The sequence below is a fragment of the Apteryx rowi genome, unplaced genomic scaffold (genome assembly GCF_003343035.1).
Source record: "Apteryx rowi isolate R43461 unplaced genomic scaffold, aptRow1 scaffold_5, whole genome shotgun sequence".
NCBI lineage: Eukaryota > Metazoa > Chordata > Aves > Apterygiformes > Apterygidae > Apteryx > Apteryx rowi.
The window spans coordinates 3,292,345-3,319,104 of record NW_020450760.1 but is presented as its reverse complement, the minus strand read 5'-3'; the positions used below and the strand labels follow the sequence as shown (position 1 = coordinate 3,319,104).

General features: G+C 36.7%; 1 protein-coding gene across 12 annotated transcripts in view; it reads left to right on the top strand.

Annotated features, from left to right (window-relative positions):
- Positions 1–26,760, top strand: part of EML1 (echinoderm microtubule associated protein like 1) — a 129,301-nt gene that overhangs the window by 66,806 nt on the left and 35,735 nt on the right. For all 12 annotated transcript variants that reach the window (XM_026079295.1, XM_026079296.1, XM_026079300.1 and 9 more), the window contains 4 exons: positions 6,140–6,322; positions 11,792–11,924; positions 20,429–20,563; positions 26,627–26,655. In XM_026079295.1, coding sequence (XP_025935080.1) covers positions 6,140–6,322; positions 11,792–11,924; positions 20,429–20,563; positions 26,627–26,655 — 480 coding nt within the window. Of the gene's footprint in view, positions 1–6,139; positions 6,323–11,791; positions 11,925–20,428; positions 20,564–26,626; positions 26,656–26,760 lie in introns of those variants that run through there.

Genomic DNA, 26,760 nt, shown 5'->3' with positions numbered 1-26,760 from the left:
GTATTTTTTCCCTAACCACCCAAAATAACATGATTAAATAGGATAACATTGTTTTGGGCTTTAAATCCACTTACTTTTCACAGTGGAAAGCACTAATTTGGTCAAATCAGGGTCTAGCACACTAGACTAGTATACACCAGACTTTATGATAAGCTGTTGCACATATGTGCTGTCAGTGTCTCCTGGAGACAAGCCTGAAAAGCTAAGAGTTTTTCAGGTATGGTATAATGTTTTGCATTAGAAAAGCGGATGGGGGACAGATAGAATAGCTAGTCTGTGCAACACTGTCAACACTAATCTTTTAAACAAAGGAGCTTGGCGGTGTGTTGTCAAAGGAAACTAAACTGCTGTTTTATTTTCCCATTGTTCTCTTGCACAGAGAGTCTTTTGGTCTGCAAATGACTGCTGACATTATGCCATAAAACCAGCCACAAGTCGAATACTTGGTACTTTCCCGATTTTGCATCTGAGCCTGGCAACTGTGTCATGGCTGCATTTATGTGCCACGGCAAATTGCTCGTGTTCATTTTGTGAGATGTTTTGTGTTTTAAACCTTGGGTTTGGTGGTTGTCTTTCCTCCAAATTCTCCTTTATAGCACTTTCTAATGTCAATTCAAACTCAGGCTATATCTATCAGCTAGGTTTTATGGCTGACTTTTGTGCCTTAGACTCAGAGACATATTAAATGACCCCAAAAGGGAGGACGGGATTTAAAGCAGTAGGAGATGCCTGCCGTATAGGGGTTCTTTCTGCACTGCTTTTCAGCTAAACAGATGGTGCTGAGAGAGGTGAAGCAGAGAGATCGTCTGAAAGCTAGTGTCAGCGTGACTCCCGGGGCGCCTGCAGGAAATAGTTCAGTGCCTCAGTTAGTCGCACGCGATCTCCGTGATGATGTGGGCAGGAGAAGGGAGGTTGCCAAATGTGTGCCAAGTGACACGTGCAACACCTGACCGGCTTGCAAAGCTAGGGGAGTCGTTGAAAACCATAGGCCTGAACAGATGGAAGAAAATGTTGTGGAAGGGCAAAACGTAGGATCTTTAGTATTCTCACCCGCTGGGTCAAATTCAGCCTGTTGTTCTCCCTATCTAAACTCAGCTGTAGGGTTTTGCTTTTCGTTTTAATAAATGGTATTCTTAACTTTCTGTCTTTTGGTGTTATGGGCTTTTTCAGCTGCTGTTATGTTCTGACATATAGTTGGCTGCGTTTCGGGGTGGAGGATTCCTTTCTGTCCATGTGCATATTTCATAAGGCTCTAGTAGTGGTGCTGAATTAATAGCCATTTCCAAGGAATGTAAATACCTATGTCCATTAATTTCAAGGGAAGTGCAGAAAGTGATGTACTTATTGATATCTCTCGGTGATGGAGAGTATTACTTCCAGCTGAGCTCAATTCAGGCCCTTTGGCACAGCCTACAACACTGTGCTGCAAGAAAGGCATCTCTGCGTGCAGGCAATACTGCACTTTCACTATCATCCTTTGCCATGTTTTCCGTCATTTGGATGATCTTTAATTTTTGCCAAAAACACTGTTGGAATTTGCCATCCCCAAAGGGCTTTGGTTTTCTATTCTGATATCCTGGAGAGTATCTAAATTCGAAGACAGCTCTGACTAGGACTGCAAGACGGTGCTTTTAATCACTACTGTAATAGAGTCTAGCAACCATATCCCCGTTGTGCTCGGCACTTTACAAACTTAGTATGCACAGAATATATCCTGAAAAGTTTTGGAAGTATTTCATATACACTTTAATGCTGTTAATTGTTACTCCAAAGAGGCAATGCAGATTGAGTAAACCCGGATTTGCTTGCCAGTCCTTCCAGAATCAGTACATAATGTTTCCACTACTTAATCAGCTGTCATGGTCTGAGTTGGACAAGATAGTCTCAAAATTAATGTCTGCCTAGGGCAAAGGTGAAATGTGTTAAATAAGCACCAGAGTTGGTTTAATGAAGTAAGGTTTTTTGGGGTGTGGGGGGGAAATGCCAAGTTTGTTTTTTTTAAAAACTCTTTTAATTTTTGTTTTAATAGCATGTGTAAAGTAAGTGAGCAATATTTGTACTGCTTACTCATCTTGAAAATTTATAGGCATTTGGCAATGCAAAAATAAATGCAGATAGTTTCCTTTTAGTTTGCTTTTTTTTCTGAGAGCTCCTTTATTTCCTAAATCATTAATTTACAATTTAGATTTAGGTTTTCCAGCAGGTAAAAAACACAGAAAGTAGTATGTATTTTTTCCTTTATCCTACACACAATAAAATAATATTTAAATCATACTTACTTGTAAACAGCATACACATCCTCTTCTTGGCTCTCTTTCAGATGTTTCTTCACATTTGGCTAAACTCAAGTAATAAGATGCTGCAAAGCTGGAAGACACTCTGGAAGCAGATTAATCATCTGACTCAGTATTGTCTTCTAGTTTGCCACAGGAAATCTTTCCAATCTATGAGCTCATGGATTAGCTGGCTGGAAAATTTAAAGAGAGGCATGGAGAACATTCCCTTTTTTTGCTGTACTCTCTTTGAAACCTGCAGAATCTCAGCAAAGCATTACATGGGAAATGACTGTTCTTTGCAGGCTTTTCCACCACTGAGTATTATGAGGAAAAAACAGGCATCTCAATTGGAACTTCCTCACTGTATCTAAATTTGGACATTGTAGGTGGCATTTATCTCATCGGATGTGGATGTTTATGTTTAAGATAGTGATTTAGACTTTCATGATACTCCATGAAAAGAAATGAACACTTGCATAATAGGATTCATTTCAGATTTCTAAAAACAAGTTGCATACATTTCGTTTTAAAAGTACCTTTCCTTCCTACTGATTAAAAAAGAGGCAATGACAAATTCCAACAGAGATGCTATTGGTGTAGGTGACATGAGGTCTGTGCTGTCTGTCCCTGGGCAAAAATGGTGGTAGTGACTGCTGTGTAGATCTAACGCGCAGCAGATCATGCCTCAAAGCAAATTGTTAGGATCTATAGTCTCCTTCATATACCGCTCAAGACAGTGAGCATCTGTGGTTTTCATGACAGCTAGATTGTAAAGCTGTCACCAATCTAACATTATTGACACTGTTAAAAATTGTTAATGTTATTGACTCTACAAAAAGTAACAAGTATTGATATAGTGATACTCTTAGTATACTGTAAAGCTGTGCGGTAAAGTTTGTGTGTTATTACTGTGTATTTCTAACCACTCAGATTTCTTTTAAAAGTGCACTTTGTATTTCCTTGGATTTGCATGAAGCATTTTGAGGTCTTTATGTTGCTGCTATAAAGAGCTTTTCTCTAAGTCACTGTAACTTGAACTGTAAAATCAAAACACACTTGTAATCCAGCTACCGTGAGAGTAAGTCCATGGACAGCGTGAGCCAAAATTTAGCCCCAGATTCAGCCCTCCGAAGCCAAGGCGCTTCTTTGCCTCTTGATACTCTACCGCCGCCTTGCTCAGTACCTGCTGTGCTCCTGTCGCAGCTGGCTTTGGCGAGTTACTTGGGAATGTGTTTTATGTGTGAGAAAATACATAACTGTATGCTATAAAATGTTTAAACACTTTAAATTTAATATTGGCTTGGGAACAATAATAAGAAGATGGGTCTACTCCGGGTCTAAATCACCTTACAAATGTTTATTAAAAATTTCTTTACAAATTTTCTTCTTTGCTGTGAAGATGACCGTTCTCCTGCAGAAGCAAGTCACAGTTTAGACTAACAATACAGCATTTTGTCTTGTGGGCAGACTAGATAAAGTCTGTTATGTCTATTTTTTTTGTTTGTCTGGTTAGTTTATATAATTATTATTTTTTCTTTTTTGTTAACGTAGCACTTTGCTGATTTGCGTGGGTTTAAGTTGTAACTTTATTGCTTAACGTATTCTGATCTAACGATCCCAGCGTGAGAACTTTTCATCTTCCCCTTAATGAATCTTACTGAAAGCTGGTAAATTTTTTTTCCTTGGGTTTCGTTCTGCGCCCTGGTCTTGGGAGTTGGTTATTTTCTTGTTGACTTATTTCCGAAGGAAGCGATGCCGTGCCATATTGAACTGGGCACAATGGTGGACGTTTGAATTTGGCTTGTGTTGGTCAAGTCGAGCTTTTGATTCGGTTGCCTATTGTCCAGGATGCTAATCCGTGTTACTTCCAGCTGAGTTAAAGTGTAAAGTCATTAGAGCAGCATGGGCCTTTTGTTTGCCCCAGGAAAGGTTAAGTTCGACAGGCAGCTCATACTGCTGCCAACACGTCTGCTAATCTTATTTTTGGGATTAATTACCTGTAACAGCTGCAGGACAGATTTCTGTTGCTGAACAGAATTGTGATTATGCCAAAGTTTGGAAAGCCCTGAGACTGTGTCACGGGGAAACTTCTTCAGTATCTTTCGGGAACTCGAGTTCTGGTTTAGTTTGTCAGGACTACGTACTTATATTACCATTAGGTTCAGCATAAAAACTTTAATATCCTAATGTCGATGTTTTAAATATGCTCTGAAAGCTCCATAACAGAATCAACAAGTAACTTAAACTGTTTTAGCCTGTGGCTGGTTATGGACTGTCAGCATTGCTATAATCTTTGGGTTTGAGCTGTTTCTAGTTCAGCATTTGGTAACAGCAGATAGTTGTTGGCGTGTGCGGGGTAAGGTAGCCAAAAGTAGCTCATGAACAGATTTTGAAAACAACTTGTGTTTGGGTGGATTGGAGACTAATGAAGTTGGGTTTGGGGGTTTTTTATTAGGCAAATTTTCCCACTGACCTTTCTAATTAAAAATTTGGGTTTTGTGAACATTTTTGGACATGATTTTAAATGCATTCAGTTGCTGAAACTGTTGTTTTCTTGTTGAAGCACTTTGTTTTAAAATCCAGCACTAGTTATTATGCACAATCCATTTAACTTTCATTTCATTCATTCCTCACACATATGAAGTGGAAAACACTGGTGTGGAATGGAAGGGAATTAGGTACACAAGAAATGAAAACAAATACTAGTTTCTTTGAAAAGAGAGACTGGCTTTAACAGTCAGAAGAAACGTGTGCAATGGACTCACTTTAGGAATGAGAGAGAAGTAAATGATCATCATTATTAGCATAAGTATTCATTTCTGTAAAGTGTAATTTTTTAGTTCTTCAGATGAAAGCTATAATCCAGTGATCTTTACTTAAAATGATCCAGTAGGTTAATATCCAACTTTTTGTTAGATTTCAAATCTAGCTAGTTAAATAAAACTTTGCAATTCTCTTTAAAAACTGTAAGTCTTTCTTTTCCTTGTAGATATTAACTTTGACATCTTTGGCATTGTTTTTGTCCTCTTTTATTCTTTTTTTTTTTCCCTAACATACTATTGTAAAAAATTATGACGTTTCTATTTGATAGGAAATGGAGTGGAACGAAAGTACCCATTTAGGAAAAATGTTCTTATTACTAGTTTTGGGTGGAAAGAATGCATAGTCCTCATCAGTGAGTTGCCAACTTTAAATTTCTGTGGGCTGTTTCTAAATAACTGGTGAATTGTGCACAAATAATGACCCTCTAAGACTTTGCAGGCTAAGGATGCAATTTTCAAGTAATTCTGATTTGTAATTCTGAATGTATTTAATTTTTCTATTTCGGTCAGAGGGAGTGTTCTCATAGAAAGTTACTCTCATACATTAGGGTTTACCAGATTGTGTTAAGATCTTTGCTCCAGTTTGTGGGCACTGTTTGAAAAAATTTATACCTATCTGTTGCTGATATATCTTTAATATTTGCGTTCTATCACATATATGAGAAAGAAAATCTAGAAGGGTATGCAGAACATCAGAAAGTAAATAGCTTTTTATATTCTGGTACGGGCAATGATTCAGATATAGAGAAAAAGTAGATGATTGAATTGTGATGACTTGGTCACTCCAGTTGATACACAAGGATAACTGACAGTGGGGTTTGATTAACAGTAAGCAGTCCTGAAGCTAGCTTCCTCATTTCCACATTTTACTTTGTCTCTCTTTTTTTTCCCCAAATCTCTCTTCTCTTTGATCACTTAAACTTTCCTCTTTTAGGGTTCATCAGGTGTGAAAAAAACCTTTTTACCGACAATCCTATATAGAAAGTATTTCTTTATGATTATACATTGTTGATAATGTTTTTTTTCTGCTGTTTTACTTAGATGACAGTGCCTCTGCTGCAAGCAGTATGGAGGTAACAGATCGCATTGCTTCTCTGGAGCAGCGTGTCCAGATGCAGGAAGATGACATCCAGCTGCTAAAATCTGCCCTTGCTGATGTGGTTCGACGCTTGAATATAACAGAGGAACAACAGGCCATGCAAAACAAGAAAGGACCTACCAAAGGTTTGCATTTCAAATATATGTAAAATTAGGTATTTCATTTCAATGAACATTTTATATATTACAGTGGGTCATTGTTTATATCTTTGAAATGCTCAGAATCATCAAATAAAATTCAAAAATAAAATTTGAAATTTAACCTGTTAAAGAGAACATGTAAAAATCCAAATGATTTAACTTGTGAACCCTCCAAAGTTCCCATGACCCAGTGAAGCATTTACATATTCTAGTGCTTAAGCCCCTTTCTGCATTTAACCATGGCTTCTGATCAAAATTAGTGTATAAATGCTTTGAGGAACCTATCATCTTATGTGGGTGAAAACTCTAAGAGCTTTTGGATTGAAAATATTAAGTTTAAATTTAGGTAAAATTTAAGTAAAAATGGATTAAGTGTCTTTGGGTATGCCTGCACCACCTGAAGACAGAGCTCTGAGCTAGCTCAAGGGCATATGTCCCAAGATGTGACGCAACACCAGCCACTCAGGTACTCAAGAAAGGTTCAGCCCTGGTTGTGTGCCTGGCTTAGCTATACCACAGCAGATCCCAGAGCCAGCTAGGTGGCAGAGGTGACAGATGTTGCCACTCTACAGTACGTGTTGTTGTGTACACGTGCTGCAGAGTGCACTCTCTTGGTTCCTGTTCTACAGGAATGCGTTTATTTGTATGCGAATCAGAGAAGTCTGAGTTGGACATCAAGCACTTCACAGTAGCGAAGGTTTATTGAAATCCAGCTGATGTGATTTCATGTAGTAAATGGTGCTGTAAAAGCATGGTAAGCTCTCTATTTGCACCCTAGCAGAAATTCTTGAAGTATTTTTGGGTAGTCTCAGGAGTAATAGTTATGGCAAGCTAGATGTGGAAAGAAAGTATGGTTGAGTTCACAGGCTCTTTAATGTCTAAATTATGGAATGTGTTTCTTTTGGGGACCTGATAGATATTAATTAAGATTAAAATTTCAATTTATTTTGGAAAGATGATATGTAGTTATGTAATTATGGATTCATAATTTTCTCAAGGCTGGAAATTAGGACTTTTTTTCAGGTGGGTTACATGTTTATGACTTTGTGCCACATTTTTTTTTAGGTGTTGATTTAATAGATTAGGTAAGCTACTAAATTATTTTGTGTCTGGAAATGGGGAGAGGAGAAAGACAAGGACAAATTTACCCAGTCAGATTGGTCGCTTTTATATCACATTAGTCGTTGGATAGAAGATGCAGTGAATGTCTGTGGTCTTGTTTTCCCACGCTCTCCCCATCTTCATATATTCTTATCTTGTCCTTGCCTGTTTGATTGCAAAAGATATTTAAAATATCGGATAGGTTAAATGGTACTGAAGATAGCCTTCACTGTGATAAAATGTTCCACTAAATGTGATTGTACAAGGGATTAAGAGGCCTTATGTTGCCTGTAAAATAAATATTATCTGATGCATGGAGGAAATAAAGTCTAATATTTATTATCAAATTGTAACCAAATTGTTGTTCTTGTCTGCCAGCTTTACTTAGCCAAATACAGAGTCAAATTTTCATGGACTCTGTGAAGAGTTGGATCCTAACTCATGAGATGCTTTCTTCATGGTGACAGATCTTTAAAGCTATAGTTCAATGTACTTAAAAAACAAAAAAAAAAGGTTGTTATAAGCCTTTGGGCTTATAAGGACTGTGCTTCTGCCTTCTGCTAAAGGGGGAAGACATGGGTGTTTGTTTTCTTGTGCGTGTGACATAGATATCCTTTATTATTGTGTGTGTGAAATTACAATGTGAGAAATTTTACTGTGATAATGCAAATGGAGGACTGCAAATAACATCCACTGCTCCTCCACTACAAATTGCTGAAATGAGTCCTGATAAATGTTAACCAAATACAACACATTTATGGAAATAGTTGCTACTGTAAATATTTATGTAAATAAATTTATTACTTCAGTTGTATCATTAGTGTCGGGTCACCCTTGTTTACTTTAGTAAACATGCTCTGTGACATATGAAACAGAATTTGAGGTATCCAGATCATTTGTTTCTTTCAGCAATTTTGTCACAGATGCTACATTTCAGATGACGGCCTATTTTTCTTACTGTAAGCACAACTACTTTAAAACCAACTGCATACTCGTACTTAGCTAGCCCACAGGACGAAGCTCCACCTCAGCGCTGCCCCTTAGCACAGCGTTGCGAGGCTCCCGACGGTGCCTGCTGGAGCCAGGCTCGCTTAGGCACCGCCAAAACCGGCACTGCCGCTTCCAGCTGCTTGGGCTGAGCAGCCCTCGAGCTGTCTCTATCTTTTGGTGGTCGTTTGATGGCTGATTCCATGTTTATCATTTAAAAAAGTGGAACGTGGTCTGCCAAGGAGTCACAGAAAGCTGGCCCGTGCAAACTCACATTTGAAGCATGTTGTGTGCAGTTTCTTCCACCTGATCGATGGTCCAGGATTAAACGCGCGTGTGTGCGGGGAGGAGGTTCCCCCCTTTGAGGGTCCTAGCCGTGCTGTTTAAAGTCTGGAATGAGAAACTTAATGGGACAAAAGACTCCATTTTCTGAGTACTGAGTATTTAAAACTGGTCAAGCTTAAGGTTTGCAAACATCTAATGAAACTAGGCTTGAGCTTGTTTTCAGACTCGTACTGGGTTCTTGCTCTAGGCCTCAGCTAGGTGGCTTAGAGCGGCGAAACCCGCAGAAACTGAGCTGCTCTCCCGCTCCATTTGTGGAGCTCCTTCAGGAATGGTGCTTTTTATCTTTAATTCAGCTACCTTGTGGAGTTCAGTATGGCTCCCTGCCTTTGTTTTACCGTGGTTTGTTGTTCTTTCCTGCTGCAATTATTGGTTTGTTTGTAAACTTAACAGCCCTATTAATTCTTAGATCAGAGTATGATTAAAAAAGCTGCTGCTGAAACTGATAAACATGTCAGTACTGCTGCCACAGGTAAGACCTTGAAGCAAAAACACAACTTGCAAAATAAACATCACTGACACTGCAATAATCTGAATGCATTTGAGTTACTGACCTCCACTGCTTCTAACCGTAACGACATGTTTGGAGTTGTCTGACTGTTATGTCTGTTACCACTAGTGGGAAATAGCTCTTGTAAATAAAACTAAATGGCTCCAGAGTAAATAGTGGATTCACTGAATAATTTATAGTTTTTCCGTGTACCATGGAATAGTTTCATGTTGTTGCTTTCTGCACCATCTGATGGTGGGGTTAGATCTTAAAATTTTCGGCTCCAGAAGCGGGGATCCTGCACTGGCATTGGATCTGAAACAGACCCTCTGCTGACTGTTAAAAGTTACAGGGTTTATTGCTGGCTGTTGCTACTTTTGCTTTTATAATGGTAGGAGAGTAAACAAACTCTAGCTAGTTTCCTCCAGCTGCAGTTTAGTACAGATTTATTTTTTGTATGATTATAGAGAAGGAAAAATATTCTAATCACTTATTAACTTTATTTTATTGTTATTATTACTACCTTTAATCATTATTTTATTTCATGATCTCAGAGCCTCATGAAAGTTTTGTGAGATACAGAAATCACATTAGGGAGCAAGTCTGCCAACTGCTCAGCTGTAGCTATCTGTGATATGCCACAGAGTTGGTGTTCATACATACAGCTTGATTATGGCATTGCAGCAATTACAGCATCCAGCATGAAACTGTAGAAAGAATTTAACTTGGAAGAATGAATACTTTGGGAGTAAATGTGGTCATGATATCTGAATCCCTGTAATAAAAATTAAAAAAAAAAAAAAGAGAGAAGTACAATAAGTTTGAGGTGTTTTGGCTTCATGCATAAGCTCTAAAGACAGTGTAGTCTGTTAAAACAGATCATGGAAACCGGTGCTAGAAGGCACTTCAAGAGTTCATTTAAGTCTTGATTAGCCTTTCCTTAAAGCTTTCCATAAAATTAGGGAACTCCTACTCTTTCTATCATTGGTAAGAGTGTTACTGTCTAACCCTGTCTAACCCTTTCTGCAGCTACAGGCTCTGCAGTTCTCAGTGGACATGGAGGAGATTTTATTCTTTTTTTCTTTGCTGACTTGGTGTCATGTCACCTTTCAGTCTTTTAGACCAAATAAGCCTTATTCCTTCAATATATCCTTATGGCTTGTTTTCTAGATTCCTCTGAACAAATATATGATCAATACATAAAAGGCAGGTGTGTAGCTTAACAAAATTAACTGCTTTGATACACACGTCAAGAAGTTTTGTCCTGAAACTTGCATTCCCAAGTGTATCTTGTTTACTGATATAATCTCAAATGTGGCACAGGCTTTCACATTTGTCTTTTTTTGTTCAGTATGTGAAAACTTGGGGTCAACAAGTCAATAAATGCTTACAGTCTGTGCTACAATGAGAAGTTATCGTAATATAATGTCAGACCACGTACAGTTGTTAGCTTTTGGGTTTAGCTTTTTAGATTGTTTATCCTCATCAGTCTTTTTTCAAAGAATGTTTCATAGGTATCATTTCTGACATCCTCTTGGATTTCAGTGAAATTTTAACTCACTTGCCTTAAGTAACTTATGGCTTCTGCCTTCTCTTGGATATTGTTTCTCTGAACCCAGAGACTTTTGGCATCTCTACCAAGAAGTCCAGTAATACCAGGTTCTGTCCAATTTCAAGTGACATAGAAAGCTTTGATTTTCTTCCCTGCTATAGAGAGAGCACTAGCCATGTTCATAGCTATGCTTTCAGGGTATGGTTCACTATAGTTTTCATGTTTGCAACCACTGCTTGCTGTTTCAACCACTGTTTGTTTTTTTTGCAACTAATTTCTAATGTACTTGAATGGAACTTTTCAATTATCTAATGTTCCTTACATGTATGATATGTATATAGGCTTTTGAGCCAATATTTGATGAGGAGAACATAGGTAGCTGATATCTGCTGATTGTATCCCCGCTGTTTTGTTGATTTCCATGGCTTTTTCTGACTAAAAGATAAAATTCCTATTTGCCAAACATAAGCCTGCGTTCCTCTTTCAGAGAAGGGGATTTTTGGTGGAGGTGGGGAGTAAGGATTTTTTAACAGATTATTTGCTTGTGTAAATGTGCCAGAGCATTGAGAGGTAAGGAGTAGGAGTATCTCGGGTGGCTACCTGCCTTCATTTCTAGCTTTTTTCTGAATGCTGTCCAGATGGGCAATACACAGATATTCTTTTAGGGGTACAGGATGTTTTTTGGTGACAGCAGCTGTCTTTGCTCTTACCAGTAAGCTCACTGAGCTAGAACAGAGTTTTACAGACGAGAACAGGTTATAAAATTGGATGCTTAAGCAGTATGCAGATAACCTGGTTGGTATCATTATAAATAAAAATAATTTGCCTACACACTAAAGGCCTCATCTTTAGTGGAATTTGGCAATAGTGAAACACAAGGGGCTTGCTGCAGAGGTATTTTTAAATGTTGTAATGTTGTATCCTTAAAAAGAGGAAAAAAGAAAAATGAAAACCGTAATTTCATTGTCTGCTTGTTTTACAGCAAGACCACTGGTACAAACACTGCCTTTAAGGACTACTGTTAATAATGGAACTGTGTTACCAAAGAAACCAAGTGGCTCTTTACCTTCGCCATCAGGAACCAGGAAGGAAACTGTATCACCAGCAGCAAAAAGGTGCGCATATGTTAGAAACATTATTATTGTGAATTGAGAAAATAGTGTATCTCCTTTATTAAACTTTTAGCTGTGCAGTTTTTCTCACTTTCAAAGTAATGATCTAAATATTTAGTTCAGAAAGAAAAGATGAATGTTATTCGAAGAGATTTTAAACTTCCTTGCTTTGATTAATCAAAATTAAGTTTATTTCAGTAAATATTGAAAAAATACACAGTGGTTGGTCTACTGGTTTCTGTGTTAGTTTCTTGTTAATACAGTCTAGCATATAGAGAATAAAGCATTTCTACTCTGTTATTGCACAAAATGATATGAAAAGTAGTGCAAAGGTTCTTTTAATAGCTAATAGAAAACATTCTCAGGAAGGAAAATTCTGTGTTTAGTACATATTTATGCAAGTGAAAACATCCCTTTTTAGATATCTTACGGTTAACATGTATTTAAGTCCCTTAAAAAGTACTGAACAATCTCAGTTCTTCTTGTGTGTGTGTTTGTGCATGCGTGTGTGTGTGTATATATATATTTAAGTGGGCTACATATGTGCATGTTTTATTTATTATACATCTAGGCTATAAAGAATGTAATGGGTTGGGTGGAGCAAGTTCAAGTTACATGTGACAGTTATGGTGGTGCTTATCTGCTGTACTATTTGCCTGTAAAAGATAATAAAATATTGTGTGTGTTTTCTTTTACATTTCCTTTGCTGTGTGTCATCCTCAGCTTTTTGTAGTGATGATGCTGTCAGTTCTGAGGAAGGCAAGCTGTGGAGATGAGAGTATTAACCCACTAAGATCTGATGCTTGTTTTGTAAGCAGGATTTCTCCTTAAACGGGAGATGGTGACTCAGGATTTGCCACTAGTTTTTACTGTTTTGAAGGGGACTGATTTTCCAGAAGACTCCAGTTTTTGTTACTGTAAAGAAGCTATACCATGCAGGATTAAAACTGGAAAACACTCTGATTGTTTCAACCTCATGCAAATGGAACTGGGCTCCTATGAGCTGGGGCTCACCGCAGCTGCAGGTTTGGCAGGTTTGGCTGAATCAGCCCTTAAGATAAGAGAAGGAAGGTAAATACCATATAAATGGTTATAATGTTATCAGAATTTTGAAGGTGGCTGAGAAAACCTGCCATTTAAAAAGAAAATTTATTAGTGTTTAAAAGGGAGAACTATTTCGTTTATGCTGAATTTTTACAGAAATTTATTCTTTACAAATTATTTTTTTACCACCAATAAAACAGCGAGTTTCACATGGTAGTTACAAAATAAAAGAGAAAGCACAAGTGTTGGCACCCTTCACCTGTGTACAAAGGGTATGATTCTGTTATCTCGCTCTCTCTCTGAGGTTCAGCATAGGACTTTCCACCCAGAGTAGGGTGGATCGAATCCAGGTTAAGATCACAGTTGTGGTTTCTCCATTCTGAGAGTCTTAAACATAATTCAGGTGCCCATCAGATGTTTCCTGCAGCCTATAGGCATTATCATAGCTCAGGATCCCTGAGGATGAGGGACCTCCTGCAGCCCTTCTCCTCACCCACCTCCTTTCTGGATACCCTCAGTGCTAATGGGAAAGTTCTTAGGGAGAGTTTTGTGACTGTCTTGGTTCCTGTACAAGAAAAGTCTTCCTCCAGATATGGACTTTAAAGTCCTTTTATCATGTTCCATCCCTTCTCTTTGATGTAAAGGGGCTAGACTGAAGGTGCTTTAAATATGTAGTATAAAAATGTATATTCAGTTTTGGAAAAGAAATAGTAAGCATGGGCAATTTTGCTGTTATAGATGGACACTTACTAAGAGTAGCTCCCTTAAAGTTAGGAAGAGTAGGGTTATTTCATGTCCTGAAAAAAGTAGTTATAAATCTAGGTGATATGGAGTCCTGGCAAACCTTTTCTTAAGGCATTCTTTAAATGAGTAGTGAAAATACGAGCAAATATTGTTTCCTTCAAAGACTCTTAAAATACTGTGTTTGTTGTTGTTTGTATTTTTATTTTTTAATTTCTTTATTAAATTATATTAAAGTATATTTCTGTGCCTTCCATATAAATATACTTTGAGAGGAATAAAGTGGGTTGTTAATGACTTCACCACTGAGTTACTGTGAATCTTTTTTTCTATTGTAAATTATTCTCTGCTTTTAATAGCTTTTGATAATGAATCTTAAAATAATGGATAGAGTTTCTTCTATTTATCATAAATCATATTCCAAATGAACAGTATTCAAACAGTTCAGTATTCAGAGATGATTCATTAAGTGTTCCAAATAGCTTGCAAATAGTCAAGTATATGAAATCATTATGATGAATATTCATTAATATGAATTCATTATATCCATTCATACTTTGTATTTATATTGGATCTTTTTACATTCGAGAACTGTGGGTGTGTATGCATATAACAGTAATGGAAACACATCAGCAAGATAAAATAGTTTCAAGTGGTAGAACTTGTCTGTTTGTGCTAAGAAGCTTCACTTAGTGTTGACCTGTTTATAGATGGTGTGCAGTTTTAAATAACTGTTCTTTAGTTCCCATTTTTTTAGTTCTGATTTCTGCTAAAACAGTCATGTCATTATAATGCTTTTCCTATAGACCGATACCAAAATATTTGCTACTTTGTAAAGCAAGTATTCTAGTAGTCCAAAATATTTTATGTGGCATAACACCTCTAAATGGTATTAAATGTTCATAGATGTTTTAAAACTTAATGACAACTTAAATATTTACAAACTCTTAACACTTTTCCTATGCAATACAGGTGCAAAATTGAAGTAAAAATTTAAAAAAAAGTATTTTGCAATTGATAATTACAAGTATCTGTTAGGATTACTATAGTAGAAAATACCTTCTTCAGGTTTTTGTTCTTCTGACCTGTGACCTTATTTTCAAAAAAACACAAAGATTTAAGTCAATGGAGTCCCTTCTAACTGTTTTACTCAATGTGATGATAAAAAACCCCCAAGATTACAAATAAATAACTTCTGATTTCTTCATTCTCTGACACTTTCACAATTTTCGTTAGGAAGTGTATGACAGTCAATTGAAACAGCATCAGTCTGTCCATTCAAACTGCTTGCAATACATATTTATATAAATATATGCAAATAATCTCCACAGGAATCAAGTGTGCATCTATACATTCCACTGCTTAGAAATATGTGTACTTACTGATACATCTACACACACAATCTCATTTTATACAATAGCTGTATTTAAATGTGTTGGTTAACTCATTTGAACCTGCAGGTTGGTATACTGCTTGTCCCCTTTGCTGGCTTACCAAGAAGATGCGGTTCAGAGTTCACTACATTTTCTGATTTCCCATTTAATATTTGAAATGGAAATGACTTCTGGCAGGAATATAGAATTGGAGGTAATAAAAAAGTCTTGAGGCTGAAATAGTGGAACTAGCAGGCTTTTATTCAAGTTCTGCCACATACTCTCTCAATGACCTTATGCAAATCACTTAACCTCCATGCATATTGGTTTTCCATCTGTAAAGCGTGCATCATGGGATAGCACCAGACTGTTAGAAGGGCTAATGTATTAATTAGAACCAGATCTTGCAAAGTGCTGAGTAACCTCACCTGACTCTGACTTTAATTAGAATTGAGGGCACTAACCCCCTTCGGTATTCAGACCTCGTATGGTCAATGCCCAATTACCCAAGGTAAGGAAGGAACGAAGTAACCCGAATAGAGCAAAAGTGCAAATAAAAACTATAAGTCGATTAGATTATAAATGTGTACGGTAATAATGCAATGCAAGACAGAAAACCCGGCGATGCTGTTGATGCTGGAATCAGAAATTCTGGTTCAGCACCAACATGCGCTGTTGTGTTCACATGATGCAGGGCCATGTGAACACAGCTATGCTGCTTCCAGATGCAAGCTGGCGAATGCAGAACCAATATGGTTTAGTAATAGGCTGATTAACCACCTGACACTGATAATCAAGATTTGCTTGCATTTGGAAACTGTTTTAAAGGTTTTTGTTTGTTTGTTTGTTTGTTCATTTGTTTTTTAAACAAAAAGCCTTTGCTCATGATTTGATTTTGAATTTAATATATTTAGTACTTTTAGGCAGTAGAAGTCAGGAATTAGGCTGAGTATTTGGTACCAGCTTTTTGAATACTGCCATATTATCATTCCAAACTTTGTGCATAGAACAATTATTTGAAATCCTCATTCAGAATAGGATGAGCTTTGTGTATCATGAACAGAAGTTTCCCTTCCCCCTGCACTCTTCCTTTCAGATGTAATGTGGCTTGGTTTGCTGCTTAACATTAAGTTTGTGTTTGGAATTTGTCCAGTGCACAGTAGTAATGTTTTGTGTTCCCAATTAAAATCTAGATTTTTATGGCTGATCGAGGATAGCTTTGTTTCCAGCAGTTGAAGGAAAAAGGAAAAAATGTAAGGGAGGAGAATGCAAACAGTACCTCTCCCAGTAGGGATGCTGATGCGGACTGCAGGCTGGCCTATATGTTGTCTTGCAAAAGAGGACAATCAGTCATTCTTTCTTCTTGAGCAGATTGTAAAATATTACAATGGTGCAAAACTCTGAGAATGGAGATCAAAAGGAAGAAGCTGGAACAAAGAGAACATTATAGAAAGCTTTGTTTGTGGGGAGAATGAAATACTTTAGAAGACCAGGAATTTATCATATTAAACTCTAAACACATGGCCCCTAGGAGATTGTTCAGTCTCCTGGAATTAATGTTCTACATTCTGTTCTGGGGGCAACAATGATTTGTAACTGGCACACACACAAACTCGGTATCAAACCTTCAATTAAGTCTTCTATTTAGCACTTGACTCGCAAGAATAATGTGTTAGAAGAAAAGGGATATAAATTAAAAAATCTCTCTCCATTGAACTTTAAGTGGCAAAACCATTATTCTACTTTACTATATCTCCAACAATTAAAGTTATTAGTGCACTTTGCTCAAAGGCATAATGAAATTAAAGTCATATAGTGTTCTTGAATTTATTCTAATTGAATTAAATGAGGGTCAGAGTGCTAGACAAGTTTCAAAATATTATTATCGTCAGTTAATGTCTAGGAGGATTGTGCACTATTTTTTAATTCATTTTATTAAGAAGCTTTTCTTTTTCCCCAAAAAATTTTGGTAATTAAGGTGTTGTTTTGTTTTTTTTTTGATTTTTGGCCAGATTTGCTCACCACAATTCAGTAATGCAACCATCTGAAACATTCATGCTATGCAGTGGTATATGTATGTATATATATGAGGATTTCTTTTCTTGTGCTTACTGTTGCTTTGTTAATAGTCTTTTGTCTTCTAGCTGGATCATCTGTCTTGTTTCCTCAGATAGCCTCTTTAATTTTTTTTTTTTTCCAAGTAGCTTTAGAAATGGTCAGTGTATACAGAGCATTGCTAAGATTTTTGTCATTCAAAGATACATTGATGTTCTTAAATGTATGGTTTGAAATGATCAAACATCTGACTGAGTGTCAATAAACACTATGGTGTTTACTCTTGCACGTTACTTCATATCTTGAATGCATGCAATTATATGTCTTTTAATGTAAGTTTGTTTTTAATGTCTTATTTCCACATTTTATTGTTGCATTCACTTTTTATTCTGCTTTGTTTATGCACCTCTCAATCTGGATAAGCAGGTCTGTGAATCTTCTCAATGCATGCAAACTGAAAAAGCCTGCTCTAAGGTGAGGGATCCTTAATAGCTTTGTAGTGTTGAAGCTCAGTTGTTTTTCCTTTCTATTTTGGTTCAACACATAGTAAGCGACTGTTTTAGTAGTAGCATTAACATTGTAGAACCTAACTGTAAAAATTATTACAATCTTTAATATTTCCAGAAGTATATTTTTAAAACTCATCATCATCATTGATATACTTTAATGCCTTACAAAATTTAAATAATAATAATTCCAGTTATGGTATCATGATTTTTCTCATGCTAACATCATTTTTATTATGGGGATAGTTCATTAGGCCACACTGCTTTCTTAAACAAGCTAAAAATAGCATTACCAAATGTTAGCCTTTTAAATAATTGAAAATGCCGTCCTATCATATAGTTAATATGGAAAACCAAATTCTGGAATGCGGTTATACTCTTAGAACACTTTAAATTAGATGTATATTTTCTGTGATCTACTCACTACTTGTTTTAAATTCCTCTTCTACAGTGTATCTACTGTAGCCACAAATATAAATAATGGTGTTTACCACCACTACCAAAAAGTGTATACACCAAAATTGAGTTCATACACTTGTGTTGCTATAAACTTTTTTTCTAGACTACCTGCTAATACTGGTCACTGGGTATTTTGGGTTTTCTGTTGGACATTTAAAATAAAACTTCTCAGAAGATGGCATTGCTAATTAGTTTAAGCACGAATGGACATAAGCCAAAAAAGTTTTAAAAAATTTTGGTCTTGTTCCATTGCAGTAAAAGTAGTTTTGACACTGTGAAATGGGACTTCATTTTTCAGAAAGAAGATAGAGTTACACTTTTAGGCTTCTGTCCCATTTGTTTTTATCCATTAGTTTGTCTTTTGAATGTTGATAGCTATGAAAATGAAACCATAAGCAACATTAAAATTATATTGAAATTGCTTTTGTAACTTACAGTTTTTCTAACATTAGAAAGATTTGGTGGTTTCCTTCATTAATTTTTGATGTGTGCTAATATTGCATCATCTTTTCCTGGTCAAAGAAAAGAAGCAAAAATAACGATTAGACCCTGCAAAATCATGCAGACAGGAGGTTTATGCAGTGGTATGTATAATGTAGTGGAAGGACTCATGCTAATAGAAGTATTTTGTGTGGCGTAAACATTTTCAGTATCAGAGCTTTATTCTTTAATTGTAGTAATATTAAATTGGATGATGTTATGAGAGGCAGGGAACATTTAAATATTAACAGTATGCTATTTAATTTATTGGAAAAGTTTTCTTAATGCATTTGTCCTTTGAGATGACTTGGAGAATCTTAGGCCAGTTTAGGAAACACTGTTTTCTGAAGTGAAGACAGAATTAAATTCTTCTTGCTGCCACTTCCCTTCTCCTAGGAACTTCTTTCTTTCTGTCCCTGTGTGTGACTTAGCATGCTGCTTGTGCCTCTTGCATCAGTCTCTCCACAAAAGCAATATCCTTAATTTCAGCTTAATCATTTGAATTGAAGGCATTGATTGAAGAGTCAATGCCTGTCTTTTTTTTTTTTTAACACCACACAAAAATAGGACAAATTCTGAGTTGCTGGCTAAGGTAATGTGGTAGGGATAGTTTGTAGGCGGTGGGTTGATAGGAGCATCCCGGGGCTCGGCGTAGCGCTCGCAGAGGCCTGGCGCGATGAGCCTGGCAGTAACCGGGCCGTCGCAGGGCTCCTGCCCGCGGGGGTGTTCAGAGGGGCAGGGGGAGCTGGGTGGAGAGGGGAATAGCAACAGCTGGGATGAGGCTGGGGCGTGAAGGAGTAGGCATAGAAAGAACTGAAGTTTTGGGGTTGGAGAGGTTGCGTTTGGGATTTGGGGAGGGTTGCATGGGTGTTGGTGTGACCTTCCAAGCAATTGTTGGTGCTCAGGGGACCTGGGGCAAGAGAGCTGCCACAGGGAGCTGTGGGAATGTTACCGGAAAAGCGACCTTTTCCTCTTGGTTCTCTGGAAGAGGGAAAACAGCACAGGCCTGGTGTGGTGGAAGCTTCTCTTTACCTGCTCCTTAAAACTGTGTTCGGCTCATCTTTTCCCATTGGAGGGAGCTGGATGGTTAAGGGGTGCCGTAAAGTCGCCCAAGATCTTCCTGATGGGTACCCTTGCAGGAGGGGGGCGAGGAGTGTGAGGGAAAGGGAAGATTTAAGCCTCTGAGGAAACACCCCATCAGGGAATGTGGGGAATCTAGTCCACTCATACATCTAAGTAGGAAGCGCACGTTTTTGACAAGCTAGTGAAAAATTGCAGGCCAGCTCTCCATGAATTTCACTTGGGGGTGTGTTAACACTAGCTTTGAAGCACTGCATAACTGATTTGGAAAGAAGAGATAAGGTTAGCTTGGGAGTGCTCAAATCTTGACCTACTTTAGGCATTCTCCATAGTCTGGTTGGAAGTGTCAGGTGGCATGCTTTCACTTCTTATTAAAAAAAATTCAAAGCTCCAGAAGTTTGGAGCAGTATTTCAAGATTTGAAATGTGACCTTTGACTATTCTGCCTCAACAGTATGTCTTATTACCTGGAAAGTAGATTTTTCAGCCTACCTTGTGATATTGATATAACCCATGTTCTGTTTTATGATGAAGAAAAAAGCAGTATATTAATCTTTCTTGTGCTAGATACCCAGCAAAACTCTTATGTAGGCTCTTCACCAAATCAAGGTGTGATTTAATAAAAAAGAAAGAAAAAAAGAATTCAACTTTTAGAAGATGTAGTTCTTTTTCCAGTCAGCATTCCACTTAATACATTCGTAAAAAATGTTTGTCATAAAAATATGTGCTTTTACAAGTACTGCTGTAAAACTTGATCCCTTTTTCATTAGCACTGTTAAGAGAACCAGTTCAGCTGAGCGGGTGTCGCCGGGAGGTCGGCGGGAAAGCTACGGGGACTCCAAGGGGAGTCGCAACCGCACAGGATCCACCAGCAGTTCCTCGAGTGGTAAAAAGAACAGTGAAAGGTAATGTTATTTAAAAATCAATCTCCCGTCTATACCTACTGCCCTAACAATGAAATTAGTCTCTTTAGTTCAGCAGATATTGAAGGTGTTTTGTTTGGGTTTTTTTTGTTTTGTTTTTTCTGAGCTATACCAGTTGGACAAAAGTGTATTTTAAAGCACTTTAAATCAAACTGTTTTTCAAGTTTAAATGAAGGTGATTTGCTTTATGTCTATACCATGAACAACATGAGAATCTTGAATTGCTCAAAAAAGCTCATAAATCTTAAACATGTTTTTTGCATTATCTTGGTGGTTTGCCTTAGTCTTCAAGTTCCTGGCATATACTCTTGATAGGGCAGTTGCAGGGTTTACTCTGTTTTGTTAACAAATACAAAGATTTGCATACCTGATAGTTATATATAGTTTGGGAATTTTAAAATATTTTTCTTGTTTCTTGGATTTTTATCATGTTAGATTTTTGGAGCACTGTGATTGTATGGTTAATTATTCTGATGCATCTTGAACATAATTATTGGTTTAAGGAAAAAAAAAAAGTAACTAAAGTTGTTCCCTGTTTTCAAAATTAGTGTGTCCAAACTACGTGGTGATTACATGATTTTCAGAAGGATCTGAGCTGGTTTTCCCTTTTCATTTTCTGTTATTAACTTGTCCCTTGTGATTTGGGTCAGGAGAGAAGTGAGTAATGAGGAAGGCAGGCAAACCAAGAGAGATTTTTGTGGGTGCAAAGAGCAGAGAATAGCTTTGGAGGTAGGTCTTGCAAATTCTGGAAAATCTTGCTGAGTTGATTTAAACAGTTAGTGTCACCACCTGGACTTTCTAGCAGAATTGGCAAAAGAAAAGATGTGCTTATCAGCCATTCCAGGTCACTGTCTGGTATTTTATATTCAAATTCAATTACTGTTCAAGTGCTTTGAATAGAGCAAAAAGATCAAAATTAGATTTAAACAATTAAAAAGTTCCATCCATTATTTGACAGTTTCTTTAATTGTATATTTTGGGTCCATAAAAATCTAACTCAACTGTATGTAGCAGTCTGTACTGCAGAAATACTGTCTTCTAGCTGGATCATATGTCTTTTTTTCTGTGAGAGCAGCTTTGTTTTTTTTGTTTTTTTTCCCCTCAGAATAGCTTTAGAGACCAACAGTATATATACAGCACTGTGAAGATTTTTATCATTCAAATATACATAGGTGACCTATAAAGGTATGGTTTGAAGTCACCAAGTATCTAACCAAAATTATTTTTTGAAGATGATAGTGTGTGAAGCAGTGGCTGAGATGTAGGAATTTATGCCATTATCCCAACATTCCTATGGCAAATGACAGATAACAAAAAAAGTTGGAATGTGATAATATTTTCGAACCACTGCCATTGTTGACTAAGTCAGATTAATGAGAAATGAAAGAAGAGGCTTAAATGCAAGTAGTATCCAGAGGACTGGAATAAAGAGATACATATTTCTGCCTTAGCACAAAGGTACTCTGTTTTTTAGTGCTGTTTTCTCTGTACTGCTGACAGTATAAAGAGCAAAATGTCTCCTCCAGCAGGCTTAGGATGGTCTTGAATGGACAACTGATTCATTGACTGATTTTTGTGGCGAAGTCACTATATTTGGAGATGGTTCTTTTCCATATTTTCTAGACAGTTTTTGCTCTTGGTCATTTCGCTTAATTTCTATCATATTCCAGCTTCCTGTATGTAAACTGGAGGTGATGATACTGTTTCACTATCTTGCAGATGTTGTGACCATAAGAAACAGAAGGATCATATAATAACACAATTCATCTGTTCTATCTGTCCATCATTGCCTTTGTATGAGTCATTGAGTTGCTCATGAAACAATGCTATGGCACAAAAATCCTTCCTGTTTCCCTTTCTTTTTATCCATTTGGCATCTTTCCTTGAGAGATGTGGGGAGGGAGTGAGGTTGTTGTGAACTGATGGGCAGCCTAAGTATAGATGATAAATTATTGGTAGTTTGTTTCCTTGCTTAAGATTTCAGCTATGAAGCAAAACAGCAATTATGCAAAGTTTATGAAACTTTGTGAGACACTTAGCAAATTATAGGAATAATGGAAAAATTAAGAATATAATCAGAAAAAAGGATTATAAAAATTTTATCAAAGGAAGGTATAATTAAATATTTGCACAAACTAAAAATGTAGCCAAAAACCTTCTTGGTGTTGTGCTTCTATGAATATGCATGAGCTTTTATAAACTGGCAGAATTCTGCAACACTGGGCCTTCTGGCACTTCTGAAAATTTTACTTTGTCTCAGTATATGATTTTTTTAAACTAAATTTTTGTAAAATAATTATAAACAACTGATAACTTTTGTGTTTTGGAAACAAATATGTTTTGAACAGAGATGAGAATGCTGCAATGGTATTGAATAGATGCAGTTTTGTTTTTTCTTTGCAAGCTTTTAGAACTAGACTTTAAATTTCCTCTAAGACTGAAATATAATTGCAAAACACTTTTTGCCATAGCAATTAACTCTTAAGTAATAGCTAAATAAACATTATTTTGGAAAGGAAACACAATCTCTTATTGGATGACTTAGGACTCTTAGATCTCTTACTGCATGTGTGAATTCAGACAAAATTATTTTATTAAACATTTCAGATTTTTATAGTTTAAGCTGCAGATTCTATGGAGCATTGCCCTAGTGCATAATTTAGGCAGCTGGATTGTGTCGCTGAATTCATTAATAAGGAGCTATGGTTTTCTGTATTGATCTCTTGAAGCTGATGAATTTACCTAAGACAGAATTTTTACTTCTATGCATGTATGTTAACTTCCTACTCTATTGCACATATCAAATTGTGGCAACTAGGTCTTACACTGTGACCTCATTCATTCAAAAAAGCTTATATAGACAGAACAAATTTTTCATTTCATTAAAGGAAACTTTCTATTAAAAATTATAGATTTTTATAACTAGATGGATAGGCTTTAGTTTATGGAATATGAGCAGGAAGTACACCTACCATGGGTGAAATTTCATTACTTCATTTTAAATTTATTGTAGTTTCTAAATAAATATTGAGCAAACATATGATGATCCTGCAGTGTCCTTTTTTCTATGTATTTTATCTTATACAAAAGAATTTCCTTACATCAAGTCTGCAAAAGATGAATTCTGCATATGTTGTTCATTGGAAATTATATCTGTCAAAAACCAAACATAGTACTGTGCAAAATCTGTTTTTTCAAGGTATCCCTGAGTTTCTGCTATGTGTGTAAGATGATAATTTTCTGAAATTAATTTTATATTTATGTAACAAAGCTACTAAAGGAATAAGGTGAGGATATTAGTGTAGTTCATTTAAATTAAGATATGACTTCTAGCAGCTGTACGGTACACTTGAAAAGATAGTTTCCAAACTAACTGAGAAATAAAAACATTACGAGCTACCTGATGATCATCTGCAAAATTGCTTTGTTTTCAGTCTAAAATTTATCACAGTAGTAAAAGTACGCTTTTAATGTTTTCATACTATTCTAATAGAAATGTAATGGTAATGTAATTTTGCAGCTGCTGGGCCACAAAGGGTTGGGCTACACCATTGATCAGAAATCACTTAATTTGTGCTTAAGGAGGACGTCCGAAGCACAAGTGATGCAATGCTTAAGTACTATGCAATTATCCGGAGGAACTAATTGAGAGCATGTGTTAGACTGCCTTAGCTGGAGCTGGTGATGTTGGTCCTGCTACTGGTACAATAGTTGTATGGTTAGAGAATTTTCCCAGGAATTAGAGAACCTGATTTATATCACCCACAGTCTGAGGGCATTCAAAACCACAGCTCTCACCTCCTTTAAGAGTGCCTTTAGAGTAGGCTGGGAAAGGGTGGGCTTCGTGCTTCCTGTTGAAGTTGTGCCGCTGTGCAAATTGCTTTTAAAAAGTGTGTCATAGGATCAGAGGAAAAATGCGCATGATTCTGTATGCTAGGGGCTAAGACTGTCCCCCTAAAAGTAATTGTATGTGTGGAAGAGTGAGGAGGAGGGTGTTACTTAACCAACTACTCGCAGCCCTATCATTCTTTGCATCGTATCTGATCTCTAGATGAAGCGTATAGCAGAACATGTGTCAGGAATCTAAAAAGGCGATTATGAAATTGTTTTTGAAGTATAGAGAGTGGTATGACTGATTTCAGTTGGTAGGCTAGTGTGCAAAAACATAATGCTATAGAAAGATATTTTAAGAAGCTTTAAGAAGAAGGGGTGAGGAGGTGACCATAATCTCCCATACTACTTTGGCGTGTCCCAATTCCCCATCACTATGAGAAGGAGTAAGCCGTTTTAAGGGGTAGAGAGGCAGAAAGTGATTCAGGTTTGTGGGGCTCTGAGCTGTGTATGTGGTTAGGGTTTGTGTAATTAGAAAGTAACATGATGTGCTTTATTACACCAGGAATCTGCCTTTCACATTAGCTTCATTAGCTTGAATAAGTCATCATGGACTGTTCAGAACTAAGTGGTTCTTTGTCTCTAATAATGAAGCATTTTTGATTACTGCTCCATCCCATAAAGTTTTTGTTTTTTATAACTATCTTCATTCATAAAAAAAAAAGTTAATCCTGGTGTTAGCAATGGCAACACATCATGCTATTTATATAGATGAGATTGCCTATGTAGGCCAGCTTGAGACATGAGTTTTGATGCTTGGCTATCTCATGGCTGGTATTATGAAAAGATGCTGTATCAGTGGGCAGGATCAGTAGAATTCAGTTAATCATTAAGTAAATATATCATTAAGTAAATTTATTATTCTTGATATAACAGTGTCAAATTAAGGGTAGAGGGAAAATAGTGTAAAATTATTTACATCAACCTCTTTGTAGAGAGAGATTCTTTTATGCTGAGAAATACTGTGTGCAAAAGGACAGCTGTTTCATTTAATTTTTTTGTCTTCTCCTCATCTGCCCACTGCTGTTTAGGAAAAGACACTTTATTTATCCTCTTTGACTGATGTGGAGACAGGATGAAAGCTCTATGGATGATTTATCCTTCAGCGTTCCTCCATTAAAATGATAAGGTTTTCATCCCTTCTAGGGTCACACTAAGAAACACAGAACAGTAATCTTATATTTTAAAAATTTTACTGAATACAGATAAAATGGAACTGAAAGAAAAATAACTGCTTAATATGGATACCTTCATGCCCCTTTTAAGTTTCACCAGAAACAACTTCCTCAAGCTTAATCGTAAAGGGACAAAGGATAAGGAAAACATATGACTCGTGTTTCTTGAAAAAGATTGCTTCTTTCTGACTATTGCAGTGCTATCTAGATTGCTACTCATCTTTTCTGTCTCTTCCTTCTCTGCACACGGTATGTTTTCCCCTCAAGTTTTCCCAACTGGTTTTCCTAAGACAAAAAGACAAAGCAACTTTAGTTTCAGTCTTCCAGGCAGTAGTCCATTGAGAAAGAAGAAATATTTTTAATAATGATGGATATGTGCTTTTCAGAGGCTTTCTGGGTTTTGTCAAATACTACCATCCACCAAGAACCAATCAGGCAGTTCCATGTTTTGTGTAAACTCTTAGGAAAAGCACCAAACTTTTTTTTTTTTTTAACTCCTTAAAGCCAGAGAGAACAAAGCCATGAAGCAAGCAAACACCCGCACGTGCACTGATGTAGCAGCCTGCACACATGTGCATAGAGATTTTACAGTTAAGGATGCAGTCCTACCTTTTTTATTATAGTTATAGATCTCTTTAAAGTAACAAATATAATTGACTGACTGCAGACCAAAACATGCAGCTACTCATGACCAGTTTCCATATTCTCCTATAACTGAACTAACTCTGTAGGAGAAGAAGATTGGGCAGTTAGTGGAGGACAATCTGTAGTCACAACATGTAAAAGGAATTAAATGTAGAAAAGGTTTTAGCATTTGTCATCAAGGAGCCACAATGTATGCTGCTTTTATTGTGTCTGCATGAGGATCTACCTTGTAAATAAATGAATTATAAAATTATGTAAACCATTTTTACCTTTCACATGTACAGTATGCACATAAAACTTTTTTAAATTGATTTTTTTTTCATTATTTTCACAGCAAACCCAAGGAGCCAATGTTCAGTGCAGGTAGGAACTTTAAAAATTTTTAAACAGATAAATTCTATTATGCTATCACAGTTATCTGTGGATGTCCAAGAACTGGTATGGGGACTTTAAGCATGAAGCCTACAG